At 32.6% G+C, this 19934-nt stretch overlaps 1 protein-coding gene across 5 annotated transcripts in view; it reads left to right on the top strand.

The window, feature by feature from the left end:
* The window catches only part of LOC117179305 (ribonuclease P protein subunit p38-like), a 269250-nt gene that overhangs the window by 216242 nt on the left and 33074 nt on the right, over nucleotides 1–19934 (top strand). For all 5 annotated transcript variants that reach the window (XM_033370961.1, XM_033370958.1, XM_033370959.1 and 2 more), the window contains one exon: nucleotides 7358–7697. In XM_033370961.1, the coding sequence (XP_033226852.1) occupies nucleotides 7358–7697 (340 nt within the window). The remainder of the gene's footprint in view (nucleotides 1–7357; nucleotides 7698–19934) is intronic.

Below are 19934 nucleotides of genomic sequence, written 5' to 3'. Positions count from 1 at the left end.
CATATATCTAGTCGGGAGTGGTGCTGACTGAAAACAGATGATTTGTAGCGATTCGCGCGCCATATGTTGGTCATTCTAAGGACTTATTGAACTACCCTCGTATATAAAAGAGAGGGTGACAAGGGCAAATGTGGTGATGAGGTAGGTGTGGGGGCTGGGGAAGAGGTTGTTCGCAGATGCTTTTATAAGGAGAATGAAATTGTTTTATTCGCTAGTGATGAATGTATTATTTAACGGAGTGGAGGTGTAGTGGTGGAAGGTAAGTGAGGAGGTAAATAGGATACGGGAGAGGTATGTAAAGTGGACACTGGGGTTGGCAAAGGAGTATGTCGAACTATATTGTCAGGAGGGAGACAGTCAGAACGAGTTTAGGGATTATAACGGAGAGTCGAGCGTGTAAACATGAGGAGAAATTATTGAAAGAGAGGGGAAATACGCTGGTTAGGGCGTGTTGGTCGGAGAAGGAGAACAGACTTAGGGGGTGCGAAGATGGAGGTGGAAAGGGTAAGGTATTTTAGAACGAATGAATTACTGATGGATGCAGTGAGAAGGATGCGCAAGGAAAGACGGTATATGAGTTGGTTCAAAATAATGGCATGGAAAAAGAGAAGGGAGAAGGAGAGGAGAGAATAAGAGAATCAAGGATTAACGGGAACTATGTGTGGATTATGCCAAGGCAGAGACCGAAATATTTGTATAAGAAAGGAGAGCAAGGAAGTGAGGAACTTACAGCGAGAATGAGATGCGGTTGCATGGAGGATTTCAATAGGTTCTGGCATAGCAAGAAAATAGCGACATGCGTGCGAAGCGAGGTGAAGCGAGGAAGGCTGTGCTATAAAAGCAAAAGGATTAGATATAAGGTGTGGATGGATTGCACTTAGCCTAATAATGGAAATGATAAGTGGATTCAAAAAATGCGATAACTTTCAAAAACTTTTATTAGGTCTGAATACATGAAAATAGATCAATTTTTTGCAGATTTCGTGCAAATCACTTTTTTGCGTACAATTTGCACACATTTTGTGATCTGTTTTAAGCAAATATTAAGCTGTGTGGAATCATTTGTTTTTAGGAAGCAAGCTTTATTAGACCTGCAAATGTTAATAAGGAAATCCAAATTTAATACATCCATTAAATGAAAATTAAGTCGGAAACACGTCAGTTATGTCTGCAGTTAGAAAAATAAAGAATCGCCTTAGTTATGTCTACAATGCCATATATCCAGTGTGTTAAAAAGTAAATTATTGCGCAAATATCAACCATGGTCAGTACTAACATTTGTCACATTTTGTATACATTTATTTGAATCACAGTTATTAGCCTTTGATATTATTTTAAGTGTGAAATACTTTTGGGTTCAAAACAACCAATCTTTGCTACGGGAAAAAACAATATTATTCATCGTCACTTTCGCCGCTTGCGATTCCGCAATCGGTCGTCTCACTATCTTTGCTCAAATTTTCATAAAATGCGTGATGTCGCTCCGGTAAATATTTCTTCAATTGCTGTAAATCATGGTACTTTGCTCTCGTTATAAGATTTCCTCAAGGATATAGCAGAGGCCTATCCATTTTCTTGAATAGTTCTTCACCGACGTTCCTCTTTCGCTTGTCATTTTTGTGAGCTCGAATTTTTTCTTCTTTCATGCATCAAAAAATATATGAATCCAATTGTTTGGAGAGTAACCGATTTCGTGAAGTTATCTCTCTCTCTCTCTCTCTCTCTCTTAATATCTCCGAAATAATTATCACAATTGTTGTAGCTATGGCCTGACACGAAGAATTTTTTAGTAATTGACACCAATTCACTTGTCTGAAGATACTTTGTGGTAAAAGCGTTATCTTGATATTTTGATTTTTCCCGCCTGCTGAGTCGAAATACATAATTATTTGTTTGATTGACGGCTGAATGGTTTTTTGTAAATGAACTAGCAAACACAATTCGATTTCTTGGGCTCCTCTCGATGAAACATTTTCACTCCAAACGTACATGTAACCTTGGAAACAATGCAAATTTATATATTTTTATTCTTATGAACCTTGAAAATCAACCCAGCATTTTGGTATACAATTGTTTCACGTTTGGAAACAATTAAAAACGATTGCAGTGCTAGGTACGTCAATCATAAATCTTCGTATTTTATGTTTGCACCGAAAGTTTAGTACTTTAATCGTAAATTTCAATACGAAAATCTACGATTGAAGCTTCCAAATCATGGAAATCATTTACCATCGTCATTTGCGAATGTGGAAATCGCGGATTGCAAAATTGATGATATAGAAAATTATAAAAATTCATACAAAAATAAAAAATCTTTGTTTTTGAATTATTATTAATGTAAATACTTATTTATAGTGATGGTTATTTTTTAATCATTGACGGAGGGAAAAATTGGCTTCTGAAACGACAAGAAGGCGTCGTTGTTCAAAACAACGACTTCACCGTCGTTTGAGACGATAAATATCGTCGTTTCATTTTGCGGATCACTCCGTCGTTTAAACGCTGATTTTTCTCTTCGTTTTTCAATTAAACTCAATTTCTCTAATGAATTCGTTTTGTTATATTTTAAGATAGTACAAGCATTAATTGAGTCAGCATAAAATTTTTTTGAAAATTGGTCATTCGTTTAATAGTAAAGATATCGATAAAATTATTTCAGAAGGCTAGAAACCTTTCATCTTGCCTCTCTTTCTCTCTTTAATAATTGCCTATATCACGTCGCAAGTTTAAGGATCAATTAAACAAAAATGAAATTGTAAACAATTCTGAAATAATTACCGCGATATCTTTATTATTTAACGAATGTGTTCACCAATTTTCACAAAAATATTGTGCTAACTCGATTTACTCTCTTACTACCTTAAATCGCGAAATTCTTTTTATAGGAAATTAGAGAATAAATAGAAATGTATTTTAAAATTCACTTTAAAAAAAGGCATAGAAACAATTCAAGATAATAGATACATCAATATTTTGTTCCATTATTTCGAAATTTACCGTTCATTACTGAAATTAAATTTTACTGATATAATTTATAACCGCACAATGATTCAAATTAATCGCAGCTATAGTTTTCAATAGTTAATTTCTAATCGTAAAAGTGCGATTAAATACGATTGAGGCGATATTTGCTGCTATCGATTTTAATCGTAATATAATGATTGCCAAATCATGCCGAATCATGTCTATCAACAGTGGACATTTTTTCTTAAAACCACAAATAGTTTATTCTTCAAAGACTTTTTAGGAGTTATGCGGTTTGAAGGGGTTACTCACTGTTTTCCTTGTTCAACAGATCGTTTGGCAAGTGCTGACATATAGAGCTTCAGGGAAAAGTGTGAGTAATTTTTCTAAATAGGATTTGACTTTAATGTAGACAAATTTTGGAAATGAAAAAAAAAATGAAAATAATTCTTTATGAAACATCAAAAAAGTTGATTTTTACACAAACATAATTATTAACCTACAATGTTTTCCGGTTCTTTTTCTTTCATACCGTCATCCAAATCGTCTTCCTCAAGATAGTTATCGTCGTCATGAAATCATCTAATTCATCATTGAACTCAAATGAACCTCGTGATTCATCTTCTGTAAAAATCCCACGTTTTAGAGCTCTTATATTCGAAGAGGTATTTTATTTTTTCAATAAGATCCGTAAATGATAAAAAAGACTTACCCATTTTGTTATTTTCCATGATAAAGTCGAAAAAAACTTAGTATCACTTCGAAAAAAATGATGAATCGGTACACATTAACAAGAATTCAAGAAATTTTAATACGTTACAATACGTTTTGAGGTTAGTGCGTACACAAAGATTTAGGATCCGCTGCCCTGTAATACGCCAGCTATTTTTTCAATACGGCCCAAATGTAAACTCGCGAAACCAGGTTGGATTTTTAAGATGCATTTTAATTTGTGCCTAAAATCAATTTTTTTTATTATTTTGCATTTAAAATAATAAGTGGATGAAAACAACTAAGATTTATCAGGAACTAAGTGTTACATGTAGAATTTTCATCGTATACAGCGAAAAAACACATTCTCTGTTAAAACTGTTTTTGATGAAAATAATTATTTTATTATGCTATATATGTTTTAACACATTATGAGCTTCAATTAACTTATCTTGACATAAAAGTGAGCTTAAAATATATTTTTAATAATTTATACGTGGAATATTTACCATCTAAAAATTATAAACTAAAAGTTAACTCTGAATTCATATTACAATTTCTGATCGTTTCTAATTCGTATTTTTTGCATTTTTTAAATCAAATATTTTGCTACATTCACTCTTAAAATAGTGGAATTAAATTCTTCCATCATGTGGAGTGATAACATTTACTACTATTATAGTAAAATTTCCGCTAGCATTCAATTAATGACATTATTGCTATGAAATTTGTATCGTGATTACATGTAACGAAAACGGAAATAACTATTGCAAACTATTTCGACTTTTAAAATACTTTGTTTTTCCGAAAATCTCGAATTTCGATCAAACCGCATATTCTATTTTAAGGTTCAGGTAAATGATTCTCATTCGTGTTTACTCAGAAAAGGATATAGCCTTCTTGAAGCAGCTCTTTTCTTCGAATTGAAAAAGAGAAGTGAAACTTGTCGCAAATGTAGCTTTGTAGATACGCAAGCCGACATCTTTAATTCAACAAAAACTATGCTGTTTGCACTTCGCTAAAACGACACCCAATGCAAACTTAGGCCACACTATGGGGCTTCGACCTGCATATAGTAACGATATGCCCGAAAGCTCCCGCTCTGACAGTCGGCCATGTTGTATTGGGCTGACTCCTCAATGCAAAGAATTTTGCGGTTACGTTAGCAGTATCGAGCAGTGCCATCCACAATAGGCCTCTCTCGGATTGAGGCCATGTTTCAGTTGGGAGTGGCAATAGGACCGACCCAAAGGTACGAACAGGAAATGGCCTTGGACCCTTGCATAAACATCGTTTTAAAGGGTCAGATCAATTGAGGAACGACATCCTTACCTGTTAGCAAAGAAGCTCACTGGCAGGAAGAGGATACAAGCAGAGGTTACGAGAATGTTGGGTCAATATGCATCCGGAGTATGCTCATAAAATGCTTCAGTATTCAAGAGATCAGGTATCATTTTTACGCAAAGGGAGATATGAAACTATTTATCAAGAAAAAAAGTAACATCCTCCAGCGAACGTACCATCCGTTCTACTCGTAATGAGACCACCTTTGCAGATAGCCGAAAATGACAACACGAGACTCGCACACTTATTGCGCAGCTTAAGTTAAAAATGAAAACTCCAAATGTTAGGAAACTTGCTCGAACCTCACGGAAAGCAAATCACACGTTTAACAAGTGTAAACTGTTGACCATCAAGCAGCACTGGATGCACAAAATAAGAGCGCTTTCAAGAGCGTAGAAAAGTTGAACATTCCTCAATGTCCAACTTTTCTACTCACACTTCCCGCCTGTTCCAAAAAATTCCATGTGTTATTTTATTGAATTTTCAGGTGATATAACCTCTATTGGTCCTAACTATCAGGTATCATCATTTCTATCATTCTTAATCCTCATTTGGTATCATTCTGATCGGCTGATTTTAAATTTCGTACATTCATTGTAGACCGGATGGGCTGCGGCACAAATGGAATTTCTGTGTCATGGCACATTGATGAAGTGGGAATTATAACAAATGGAGATTCGTACACTAGAATGCTAGTTTATGTGGTTGTTCGGGCAAAAATAAATTATGGCAAATGATAATTCGAATAAATATAAAATATGACTGAAATTCATTTAAATGAATATTAGGTTATGTGAAAATTCGGAAATATAACAGTTACTATGTTAAATACAAATTCGGGAAAACATAAATTCTATTAAATTACAATAAGGGATAATAAATATTATGGGAAATATAAATTCGAAAATATAACAATGATGTCAAATGAGGATTCGGTATAATAGAAATTATGATGACTGACATTTAGGGCAAATAGAGGTTATGTCACGTGAAAATTCGAAAAAATAAAAATTATGAAGAATCCCTGTTAGGCAACTTGATTTTCGGTCAAACAAAACCTAGGCTAAATCAAATTTGGAGATATTTATGCCCTTCCTGGGATTTAAACCCTTCATTCATGGACTGGGTTGCAGTCAGGTGCGTGATGGAGGGACCTGCAGCTTAAGGTAGGATCCGAACTTAAGAAAAGAATTAAAGATCATGATATTTGAACACAACAAATTAACTTCTTTTTAATATTGTCAAATACATTGACTTGTAATGGACTATTAGGAATTAATGTTTCCTGATGAGAAGAGCTTTTCTTCTCTCGAAACTTAGACTATTTGATACAATAAAGTATCTTCTCTGAATCATCGAGGTTTTTTTTGGTCTAAAGTATGTCACGTTACATACTTTTGATAATATTTTTTTCATATATTTATTATAGATTTCATATATTTGAACCGATTTGTTTGGCAGATAAAAAAAAATATTAAATTTTTACACGTTTCTTATTCTAACTTTAACTGACTTCAACTTATTGCGCCTTGCAAGAAAAAAATTTTACAATTTTCCGGACTGATTTTTGCGATTGTACAGAAATTTACATTTAAAATGAATAGAAGAGCATTGAAAGATGTTTAATATTTTGGATGTCATTAAAAATTTAATAAAACATTACAATCTCAATTATTTTTGCAATCGCTTACTTAAAAAGTTGGCGAGATGAATTCATTCCGGCCTCATTTTATTCAGAATTTTACATAGCTTTCAGCCTCTTTAAGAGTAAAAAATTAACTTATTTCAAATACTAAATAATGGGTGTCCTCATATTAAGTGACGGTAGCGGATTTTCATTTTTTTTCTATACAAAATATCATTTTGAGTGGTTATGGAAAGTACGAGATGGCTTACAAATAAAAATAAAGAGCATTATTTTGCGAAATTGAGTTCTGATAGTTACATTTACCTACAAGCGAATGTTATACATTAAAATAAACTACTGCGCTTTTATCAGTTATTGTTTAAAACTTGTGTCATTTTCAAGGCTTCGAATTTTAATTCATTCTATTTACAAGGTTATTTTCTTGAAATTTTACAGCTTAGACTCTGTATCGCTATTTGGAAATTATCACAGTTTTACGTTTAAATCTATTTCTTTTTGCGCAAAAACGAAGAGACTTTCTGGGATCTATCAATTCAGTCTGCATTCTAGAGGTAAAGGAGGGAAGTCGAATTAAATGGGAAATGGTTATTCCATTGGTAAAAATTGGAAAATAGAGGAAATAATGTGAAGCCTAAGTATTTCTTAAGTGTTATTTCATGAAATATTCTAAATTTTCAAAAATATTTTCAGCCTGATGCTTCCTTTAAAACAACCAAAATCGTTTATTCTATGGTCACAATTGCGAAAAGTAAAAAAAAAGGAGCGCATTTCGGTCAAGAAAACAAGCCACGAAAATGATAAGATTTCATCTCTGAACAAGTCCTTCGTTACTGGAGTTAATGCGGTTACTCGAGGGCTGGAAAGACGTGACTTATGTTTCGTGCTTCTTGATTCTAATACCGAACCAATCCTCGTCAAGCACATAGTTACAATGACTGAGAATGAAAATATTCCAGTTGTTTTAATACCTTTCCTAAAAATTGTTACTTTGGAAACTTTAGGATTTGAAAGTGTTGCCTTTGCGTTAAAGGTAAGCAAGTTATCTAAATATGTATACAATTTCAGTTTCACAAACAAAATAAAAAGCTCATACTAAATTGAAGATACGAGGATGACAATTCGGTATGCAAGATATATGAAAGTTTTTACAAGACTTAATTATGTATTGCTTTGATTTGATTTGGTTTAAAGTCGCGATTTTGTGTTGTGGACAAATGGTGATATCTAATGTCCACATCTTAACCCGACTACCGGTAACCAGCTACACACAGGAATATTTTCCTGTATTTTTATCTTCCTTAGCTAAAATGCCAAGCAAATGCAAGCGCTTTTATTGAAGATCTTGCTAAAGGCAGTAGTGGATACCTTAGAAAAGATGGAGTTTATATATGTAAATATCTAAAAAGGAGGCACATCTGAACAATAAAATAAAAATGATTTTCACTCACATTTGTCAAGTGATATTTTCCCTTTATTAAATTCAACCAGGAAAAGAATCTTGTTTAACAATCTAACTTTTTTATTTTAGAATCAATATGTTTCCCTACTACAAGTAACCAGTTTCTCATTATCTAGAACCCTGATTTTTATTATCACAGCAGGTATATACACGAACAAAATTTCTTCATTACAAGCTTTTGAGCTTTTTCTTATGCCTTGGATCTGAAAACAATCCTGAAATGTTTATTATTTTTTTTCATTCAAAACGTGTAGATAAATTTCGAACTTTTCTTTAAAAAGTGCATTATACACAACTTAAAGAACCACCTCGTAACGCCGTTACAGCGCACTTACGTAAAAATGTCACTAAATTGTTATAGTTTATGCGTGTAACCAAGTTATAGAACAAATGTTACAATCAGTTTCTATAACATTTACATTACACTGCTACAGAATGGTTGCAGGTTTTTTGCTATGAAACTGTTACACCTGCATTCGGTAACAGTGTTACTCAATATTGTGACCTTCCAGTTATAGAACAAGTATGTCACTGAATCGTAACATTCGCTATATCACTAGGTATAACAATGTTAACCCTTTTTTACGGAACAGTTATATAACGTGTTTGCTGGGAATAGGACTACTGCAATTTAAAATAATTTGAAGACAAAAGTAAATTATTATTACAAGAATATATTTTTAATTCGATTCAGAAAGAGTAAAGTGGGGAGTCATTTGGAAAGAAATCGGAAATAACCGGAAAGAAGTCGGGTATTGGGACCTTCGGAACGACTTGGAAAGGTTCGTGATACAGCTCACCATTCAGAAAGAAACGGAAGCAAAGTTCATATAGTATTCGGATAGGATCGAAACGGTTCCTCTTTCCGAAAACTTTCCAAAGCCTAAGGTACGAGACTATACCAGATGATAGAGTGAAGTCGCGTTGCGATTTACGACTAATGACCCCACGGCTGGTGGCAGATGATACCGACGACGCACGAGGCCCGGGGTGTAAGGCAACCGTGCACAGAGAAACCACTTATGATTTTCTAAAAATAAAAACTTGCGAAATTTATTTCTTTGAACGCTGGACAATTGTGCGAAACACAACTGACAGTATGTGAAATTGGACGAATACTCGAGGACGTCTAAGAGCGGCTCAACTGTCTATTTTGATTATTAGAAACTAACTCACGTGATTGGTACACAGGCCGTCGCTCAGTGGAAAAATATTACTTTTTGGGTTCAAACTAACGTACAGCCCACAAATATTGACCGATTTTGACAAAAAAAATTGAAAAAAGCTGATGAAGTTTCTAATAGAGTTGTCGAGCTTGCTTTTTAAAATAGGATTTCAATTTTTTTATAAATAAATGCATATGACGAAAAAATAAGTTGTATTTAAGTTATATTGCAAGAAGTTTGGATAAACACAATATAATGGTGAAGAAATTTATTCTTGATATTATTATTGTTAATATCATAACAAAATTTAATAAACAAATGCATGTATAAGCCATTTTTCGATAGAAAAATTCGTTTTTTAGGATGTCATTTTTTTAAAAATTAGGGACTTTATGATAATTAAAAACAATAATAATTTGTCAATGGAAGTCCTTTCAGTTAAGAACTTCATGACAATCTCAATTTTAATAAAATTTTAATAACAATTTTAATAAACAAATTAATTATTAGGGCATCTGTCAACGGAAAAATTCTTTTTCTTCCGATGTCAGATTTTTTAATTGAGATCTTCATAGTAAATTCAGCAACATTCATGATTATCAATCAATTTTATGATTTTATTAATAAATTCAACAAACAAATGCATTATTCGGGCATCTGTCAAAGGAATATTTTTTCATGCCAGTCCTTTTAATTGGGAACGTAATGCCAATTTTATTCAGACTCATACTTAGCTGATAAATTCCATTATGTTCTAAATAAATTTAATAGGCATATGCATCACTTGGGCATTTGTTGACGAAATTTTCTTTTTTTTTCAATCTCAGTTCATTCAGTTTAAGTTTACATTACTTTTATTCTTTTAATAAGGTTCCAGCTTTAGAATAATGCATTGGTTCTTCTTCTTCTTTATTCGTAATGTGTCCCTTAACCTTCGTTCCTTACATGACCATCTGCAAACTTTATATTATCTTGTCCGTACTATTTAAAATATTTCTAATATTTATGAATATTTACATCAATTCTTATATCTCCTTACTTCTACGTTAATCTAGCACAATTTCACTGTCGGAAGAGTGAGATCTTTTCTTTAAAATTTCCCTTATCTTCCCTTATCTTCCATTCCTATCCGACACCCTTCTCATACATGCTCCCGTGTTTCCTCCTCCCATTAATATATTCTGCACTTTCTGTTCTCTTCCTGTTCCTAATCATTTTATACCATTTATTATATTTTTTTAATCATTTTGATTCCTCATTGCTTTTTCTACCATATTTTCCTCCCTTCCTAACTTTCTCTCTACTCCTCCTAGCAAATTCATAAAATATTTTTTAGATTCTACCATTTCAATATCCTGGTTTACCCTTTCTCTTCTTTTTTTTCTCTCTATTAACTACCTTCCAGACCTCTTCTGCCGTCCTTGCCTTCTGCGCCTCTTCCTCAAATCTTTTATTTTCTTCCTCTTTCTATCATTAACCCTTTTACTGAGGATGACGTGTATACACCTCATGAAGAAAAGTTTCTGATAAATTCACGGATTTCATTGAAAATTAGTACTAAGTGGTTATTTGGGTCACTGAATACGAATTCGAAGTCACAATTCGTTTAAATTTTATACGAGTTAATTTGTTTTTGAAATCAACGCAGAGTGTCTATACAATGACTTTTTTTCTATGTTGCTTTGCAAATTCACAAGAACTATTAGTTATTTAAACAACTTTAATTAAAAAATTAAGACTTTTACGTTTATGCTGCGAGTTAGTTTGTCTTTGAAGTCAACTACGAATGTCTATCCGATAACTCTTTTCTATATTGATTGCAAATTTACAAGAAATATTAATTATTTAAACAATTTTAATTAAAAAATTAAGAGTTTGTCCTTTTTCTACAAGTCAATTTGTTTACAGAGTCAACTGCGAATGTCTATCCAGTGACTCTTTTCTATATTGCTTTGCAAATTTACGAAAACTATTAATTATTTAAACAATTTCAATTAAAAAAATTTAAACTTTGGCCTTTTTTCTACCAGTTAATTTGTTCACGGTCTCAACTAAGAATATCTATCCGATTACTTTTTTCTATATTGCTTTGCAAATTTACGAGAACTATTAATTATTTAAACAATTTAAATTTAAAAATTTAAACTTTTGCCTTTTTTTCTACCAGTTAATTCGTTCACGGTGTCAACTAAGAATGTCTATCCGATTACTTTTTTCTATATTGCTTTGCAAATTTACTAGAACTTTTAATTATTTTAAAAAATTTAATTAAAAAATTAAGAGTTTGGCCTTTTTTTTACAAGTCAATTTGTTTACGGTGTCAACTAAGAATGTCTATCTGATGACTTTTTTCTATATTGCTTTGCAAATTTACCAGAACTTTTAATTATATAAACAAATTTAATTAAAAAATTAAGAGTTTGGCCTTTTTTATACAAATCAATTTGTTTTCGAAGTCAACTAAGAATGTCTATTCGGTGACTCTTTTCTATGTTGCTTCGCAAATTTACAAGCACTATTGATTATATAAAAAATTTTAATTCAAAAATTAAGAGTTTGCCCTTTTTTCTACAAGTACATTTCTTTACAGAGTTAACTAAGAATATCTATGCGATGACTCTTTTCTATATTGCTTTGCAAATTTACGAGCACTATTAATTATTTAAACAATTTTAATTTTAAAATTAAAAGTTTGGCCTTTACCCTATGAATCAATTTTTTTTCGAACTCAGCTAAGAATGTCTATCCGATGACTTTTTTTCTATGTTGCTTTGTAAATTTACAAGAACTATTAATTATTTAAAACATTTTAATTACAAAATTAAGAGTTTTCCCTTTTTCTACAAGTTAATTTGTTTACGGAGTCTACTAAGAATATCTACCTGGTGACTCGTTTCTATACTGGTTTGCAAATTTACGAGAACTATTAATTATTTAAACAATTTTAATTTAAAAATGTAAAGTTTGGCCTTTTTCGACGAGTCAATTTGCTTCCGAAGTCAACTAAGAATGTCTATCCGATGACTTTTTTCGACGTTTCTTTGTAAATTTACAAGAACTTTGAATTATTTAAACAATTTTAATTTAAAAATTCAGAGTTTGGCCTTTTTTCTACAAGTCAATTTGTTTACGGAGTCAACTAAGAATGTCTATCCGATGACTCTTTTCTATATTACTTTGCAAATTCACAAAAACAATCAAGTATTTAAACAATTTTTATTTAAAAATTAAAATTTTGGCCTTTATCCTGCAAATCAATCTGTTTACCAAGTCAACTAAGAATGTCTATCCGATTACTTTTTTTTTTATATTTATTTGCAAAGTTACAAGAACTTTCAATTATTTAGTAAATTTTAATTTCAAAATAAGAGTTTGGCCTTTTTCTACGAGTCAATTTGTGTACGGAGTAGTCTAAGATTGTCTATCCGGTGACTCTTTTGTATTCTTCTATGCAAGTTTACATCAATTATTAATTATTTCAACAATTTTAATTTCAAAATTCAGAGTTTGGCCTTATTTCTACAAGTCAATTTATTTTCGAACTCAACTAAGAATGCCTATTCGATGACTGTTTTCTAGGTTGCTTTGCAAATTTACAAGAACTTTTAATTATTCAAACAATTTTAATTAAAGAATTAAATGTTTAACGTTTATCCGACGAGTTAATTTGTTTTTGAAATCAACTAAGATTGTCTATCCGGTGATTCTTTTCTATATTGCTTTGTAAATTTACAAAAACTATTAATTATTTAAACAATTTTAATTTAAAAATTAAAAGTTTGGCCTTTATCTTACGAATCAATTTGTTTTCGAAATCAAACAAGAATGTCTATCCGATGACTGTTTTCTATATTGCTTTGAAAATTTACAAGAACTATTAATTATTTATACAATTTTAATTTAAAAAATAAGTGTTTGCCCTTTTTTCTACAATAAATCTGTTTACGAAGTCAACCAAGAATGTCTACCCGGTGACTGTTTTTTATTTTGCTTTGCAAATTTACAAGATATATTAGTTTTTTAAACAATTTTTAATAAAAAATTAAGAATTTGACGTTGGTCCTACGAGTTGATTCGTTTTCGAAATCATCTAGGAATGTCCATTTGATGACGCTTTTCTCTGTTGCTTTGTTAATTTACTAGAAATACGAGTATTAATTGCTGAAAGAATTTCATTTGAAAAATTAAGAGTTTGCTTTTCTTTCTACGAGTAGTCTTAATTTTTTACCATGCTTAACTAAGAATTTCTTACCGATGATTTTTTTGCTCTGACGCTTTGAAAATTTACGATTATTAATTATTTGAAAAATGTTTATCAACATATATATAGCTTGGCTATTTTTCAAAGAAAAGGCATAATTTCTTTACGGAATGAACTAAGAATCTCTTTTGATGATCATTTTCTGCGTTACTTTGTAACTTTGTAATAATTATTAATCATTCAAACAATTTTCATAAATATATTGAGAGTTGGGATATTATTCGAATTTTTTTGCAAGTTTACTAAGGTTATCTTTGTGATGACTCTTTTCTAAGTTATTTGTTAAATTTACCAGAATTATTAAGTATTAATTATTGAAAGAAGTTTCATAAAAAAGTGTAGAATTTGGCTATTTTTTAACGAATAGGGTCAGCTTTTTTACTAAGGTTTAGTTATAATACAGCTACATACGAGTTTGCTCGAAGTACTCGCATTTGCCTAAAAATTGGGTCAGATGAGAGGAAAACTGTAGAAAACCAGCTCCCGAATTTAGCCGGGTTTTCTAAATTCGAATACACAACCCGGTCTTTCGTCGTATATGCTACCCATGCGAAGTCGTGTATAATTAGAATTTATTAAAGTAAAAATAATTATCGTGGTATTTTCTTAAGCTTAATTTCCAAATAGAATAATTGCAAGTAAATTGGTGGGTCGCGAGCGTAGCGCGCATAAGAGCTTCTAGTTTGGATGGAAATTGGTACTATGGGATTATTTGGGGCGCTCAATATGAGTTGGAGGTAAAAATTCGCAGTTTTGAAATAGCTGATCCAATATGTCGACCAGAAATTTTGAAAAATCCAATGAGTTTGTGGATTTGGATAAAAATTGGTGCTAGGAGATTATTTGGGTCGCTGAATACGAATTTAAGAAAGGAAATAAAGATCCAATATATTGGATGAGCCATTTCAAAATTTCAAATTTTGAGCTCGAATCCGTATTGAGCGACACAAATAACCCCATAGTACCAATTTGCATCAAAACCCGCCAACTCGTGAGATTAAAACAAATTTTGGTCGCCATATTGGATAAGCCATTTCGAAATAATAAATTTTGATCTCGAATTCGCATTCAGCGGCCCAAATAACCCCCTTCTACAAATTTTCATCAAAATCCACCAACTCATTGGATTTATTTAAAAATTTTGGTCGCCATATTGGATTAGCCGTTTCGAAATTTCGAATTTTGACCTCGTATTCGTATTTAGCATCCAAAATAACCCTTTAGTTCCAGTTTTCAATTAACTCGATCCAGTAGAACGTCCCGCACATTTGGGGCTCACTTTGTGATTTTTTGTTTGCACAATGAAGGGGTTAATCCTTCTTTTTGTTATTTCCTCTCTTTCTTATCCTTTTCCGTTATACATTCGTTTTTCAGTCCCATGACCATTCCTCCCATTTCTCTTCCTTTTTTATATTTTCTCTTTGCATTTTTAGCTTGCCATTTCTCATCTCTTTTTGCTTCTTACTATTTATTATGTTCCTATCTCCCGTTCCTTTCTATCCTAGTTACCCAGAACCTTATTTCCTACTATCTCTTCCCTTTCTTCATCCCAATCCCACCATATTCCGTCTAGCTGTATTCAGCCGTACTTAACCCACGTCCTTTTTCCCTTACTTCTTTCTTCTTCCGCTATTTTCCCAAACTTATAATGCATATTCCTTTCTACCCATGTCAAATCATCCTCTATTCTCTCCGGGCGTCCATATAACAACCTCTTCTTTGCTATCACGTCGTTCTTATGTTCCCATTTCTTTGGTTTCACTAATACAATTTTTCTCCTCTTCGCGTTTCGTTTCCTACATTTCTAAATTCCTCAATCTCTACTTTAGCATCTATCCTTTTTAGCACATTTTCTACTGCTTCCTTCAATTTCCTCCCTTCTAATCTTAAACCCTGTATTACTATGTTTATTTTTCTTTGACCTCTTTCTTTTAGAATCTTCTCTCTAATTCCCTTATCCTTTATCTTTCATTACTGACACTCTTCCCTACTCCAACCTCCCATTTTGATTTTTCGATTTTCACTACCCTAGTTTCCAAGCGTTCTACCTTTTAGTATGCTTGTCCTGTTTTTGTAATTTTTTTGCTAAAGTCTTCATCCTTTTTTCAAAAATTTCCCTAACCTCTTCCCATTTTTGCATCTCTTTTCTATGTTCTGCAATTTCTTTTTTAATTTCCCGTTTTATTGCCTCTCGTCTTTCGTCCTGCCTTTTTTCGTTCATCTGTATTACCTCTATCATCATTTCACGCATTTGCTCTAACTTTAATTTTTCAACGTCTACTATCCCTTTATGTTCCATGTTGTCCTAGTCTTTCCTATCGTCCTTCTCCCCCTCTCTATTTTGATCTGTTCCCGGTGGTGTTCTGATCATTTTTGGTGATTTTAAGATGGATTTTATTTCTTTTCTTTTCTTCGCTAATTCCTCTTTCTGCCCTATCCCTCTTCCTATTTATAAATGGATCGATTAGGCCAAAACTATCGACCCTCAATCTCCCCCTACTGTTTCCTCATATTGACTCCTTTTCTTGTCACTTTTCTGCTTGCAGAATACTTCCTCGTCTGAAACCATCAAAAACGTAACCTGCTTACTGCGTAGCGACTGTCATTTCAGCGCTACCTCACCCTGCTGCCGTAATTTCTTCACTCAATTAGCACCACTCAATTACCACTACCTAACATTGTCATGTCAGAAACGGAAGTCTAATGGATTTGTTTATTACATTTTTTTAATATATAATTTATACACTTCAATGACGGCGCGTGATACGTTACAGATTCATATTACTTCTTGACAATATATAGTTCCCAATTTTTATTTATTCATGATGGATTTATGAATTCGCAACTTGAATTATTTGTCTATTGCAATATTCTACAATCGAGAATGATAATTTGTTTTCGTTAATTTTAAAAGATTGCAATTAAAAGTAAAAAAAATATTCTTCCTGCCAAAATTGGAAAATTACAAGCTTTTTAAAAAGTGAAAAAAAAAACACATTACAATGAAAATAATTGTCATACTATAATTTTCTTATACTTCAACTATGTAACCATTAACGAAAATAAATTATTATCAATTGTAGAATATTGTGATAAACAAATAAACCAAGTTGTGAATTCATAAATCCATCATGAACAAATAAAAATTGTTGCCTATACATTCTCAAGAAGTAATGTGAATCTGTAAAGTATCACGCGACTCTAATTTTTCCTGCATATTTGAAAATCTCGAACAAAAATTTTAATATAAAAAAAAGAACGAAAAAAATGTTCTGTGTTCAAAATTAATAAATTTTTTCATGAAAATGCACTATATTGTTATGAAAAAACAACAAAAAGAGGTATGTTATACTATTTTGCAAAGTTTGTGGGTGAAGGCGTATTTCCAGTAGAAGAGTAATTTTTGCTATTAAAAACTTCTTTTACAGTGAGCGAGTGAAAACAAATGATTTTTCCCGATTACCAAATTTTGAAAAATAATGTCTAAAGATTTTCGTGTATCACATTAAAATACAAAAATAAGAGTCGATTACTTTCGAACATAGAACGCGAAAAGTCCAGTAGACAATAATACATATGGTTCACCATATATTTTAAGGGTTGATATTTTTCAGTTGTTTTTCATTGACAAATTTTGAGTAAAGAAATAATTACAAGAGTTTCTATTATAAATTTTAAGCTATTCATAATTTAATTTATATAGTTATGTGACACGAAATTTGTTACTAAGGAAATCTTAAATAAATTTTCTCCGATTCTTAAAATGAGCAAGGAAAAGTACAAAAGAACATTGTGTCTTCTTTCAATGCTTTTTTATTCAAGATAATTAGAAATAAAATTACAATTATTAGAAACATTACAGAAACTTTGTTGAAAGTAACTGTTTTTTTATCTTTCGTTTATTTATGTTCACTTCTTATAACAAGGTGTACTCTTGGAAAAAAGTGAATAACATAATAAACTAGCTTTAAAAGAAGCTATTTCACGTGAAAACAGTATAATTATAATTAAGCAAACTATATACAATACGCGACAAAATTTTTTATTTTATACTGATAATTCTGTATAGTTAATTCTATTTTTTCTAATATTTTGTATAAAAGGACATTTCATATATTAAAAAGATTTTTGAAATTTTTTATTATTTGTTCTTGCCATATGTCATTGAAAATATCGAAGTCCCGTAATTTTAGTAAACCAAGTTTAATTTTCTGCATTAAAAATGAATAAATCTTAGTCATTATTATATCATTAGTACAGACTACACTAAACCACTGTTGCTCAATAGGCCTAGGATATGGCTGTCTGCTATTACCATTAAGCATTGAGCCAATCAGAAAGCCTACAACAATCACCCGAGAGCTCCGGCTCTTGCAGTCAGCTACGTTGCATTAGGCTAACATCCAATGCCGAATTATGCGGTTACGTCACCAGTATAGAGCAGTGCCACTCACAATAGGCCTCTCTCGGCTGGAGAATATGGTTCAGTTGTTAGTGGAAATTGCACTGAACTGAGGTTACGACCAGGCAATAGACCCGGACAAACGCAAGAATATCGTTTTAAATGATTGGACCAACTCAGTAGGGACATCCTAACCTGTTGGAAAGGAAGCTCACTGGCGCGAAGAGGATACATACAGATGTTAAATGAACGTTGGGTCAATATGCATATGGAATATGCTCATACAATTTCTCAGTATTTAAGAGATTAGGTATCCTTTTTAGGCAAAGGGGGATATGAAGCTCTTTATCAAGAAAAAGAGCAAAATCCTCCAGCGAACATACCGTTCCAACAACAAGACCACCAAAAAGTCTTTCTGAGGATGGACAAATTAGCTGAAGCTGATACTGCCCTCCCTAGTTTGCTCTCTGAAGATGTTGATCTCTAGAATCTGAATTGTGTAGTTTACGAAAAGGCGATCTCCTTTCTTAGCGAAAATATAAATAATGATACTAAAGCACACCTGAGTAAGACTCGCGAGCTTATTGCACATTCTCGGTTTAAAATTGAAACCGCTGGACGGCATGCATCGAATGTTAAGTGCGTGATTAGCTGCATAACATCAAATAAGAAGTTCACTACAAAAGTTAGGGCACTTGCTCGAAATGTACAAAGAGCGCCTTGAACGGCCATTAAGTGATAAAAACAAATACTTTTGGTGGAAGAAGTTCGCTTCTACGCACCAATATTCAGCTCGTATATTTACTATTTTCTTAAACGGAGAACAACCCATCCCGTATTGGTTAGTTGAAGGACGCATGGTACTGATCCCTAAGACCGGAGATTTTTCAAGTCCAAAGAACTACAGACTCACAGCTTGTTTAAACACCAGCTACAAGCTATTCACTGGTATCCTCAAAGAGATGATATTAATATCTATTGAGCCGGTATGGAGTGCAATAGTTAAACAACGTTGAAGCAAGGGAGGACTGGCTGGTGTCAGAGAGAACCTGTTCATGGACAGGTGTATTGCCCAGGATTCCATCAGGTATTGACGCCATCTGTTCAGGCTTGGATTGACTTCTGTAAGGCATTCGATATCACGAAACATGAGCTACAAACAAAAGACAAGTTACCACAAGCTATGTTACATATAAGAGGGGGGTCTCCTAAGGAGACTATAAGTCTGATACTTTTCGGTATCTCCCTCTTGCCTTTAACTTTTGTGCTTCAAGGAAAACATTGTGAAAATATGTGGCCCGCCGAACAGAAGAGAATTTGTGAGCAACCACCTTTCGTACATGGACGATCTTAAACTCTCTGCTTCTTTAAAAGAAAACCTTGAAATCCTTGTGACGGCAGTAAATAGGAACTCTGAAATCATTGTCATGATCTTTGAACTGGACAAGTGTGCTGCGTCCACCTACACAAAGAAAGTCTAGAACATGCATCATTGCGTGAAGATCAGGATCTTCAACTCATAGGTGAAAATATCATTCTACGCCTAGGTAATGGATAAAGATATGCATATCTTGAAATACTACAAGCGGAAACCCAAGCTGTGCGTGTGTTAAAAACGGCCCTTGAAAAAGGTATCGCAAAATTCTCAAAAAAATTTGGGCTTCCGAATTATTTGGGAAGAATAAGATCCAGGATGCCAATATTTTAACCGTTCCTATACCGCTTTACACGTTTGGTACAATAAAATGAAACGTCGATGAGTTGAAGCAACTTGGCCGAAGCACGCGCAAGATGATGACAATCCATCGAAGTCGTCATCCTAGTTCTTCCGTTCTTTGTGTATATCTCCCTCGAGAAAAGTGCATCTTGTGCTTCTCATAATCGGTTGCCTTGGAGGTATGAAAGCTTTATTTCTTAGCCAGCTCAACAAAATCCCGGCTTGTCAGCATCAAGATACAAAGGTATAAAGTTTGGTAACT

The sequence above is a fragment of the Belonocnema kinseyi genome, chromosome 9 (assembly GCF_010883055.1).
Source record: "Belonocnema kinseyi isolate 2016_QV_RU_SX_M_011 chromosome 9, B_treatae_v1, whole genome shotgun sequence".
In the NCBI taxonomy this organism is placed as follows: Eukaryota; Metazoa; Arthropoda; class Insecta; order Hymenoptera; family Cynipidae; genus Belonocnema; species Belonocnema kinseyi.
Note: the sequence above shows the minus strand (reverse complement) of the source record. Positions and strands in the feature narration are given on the sequence as shown.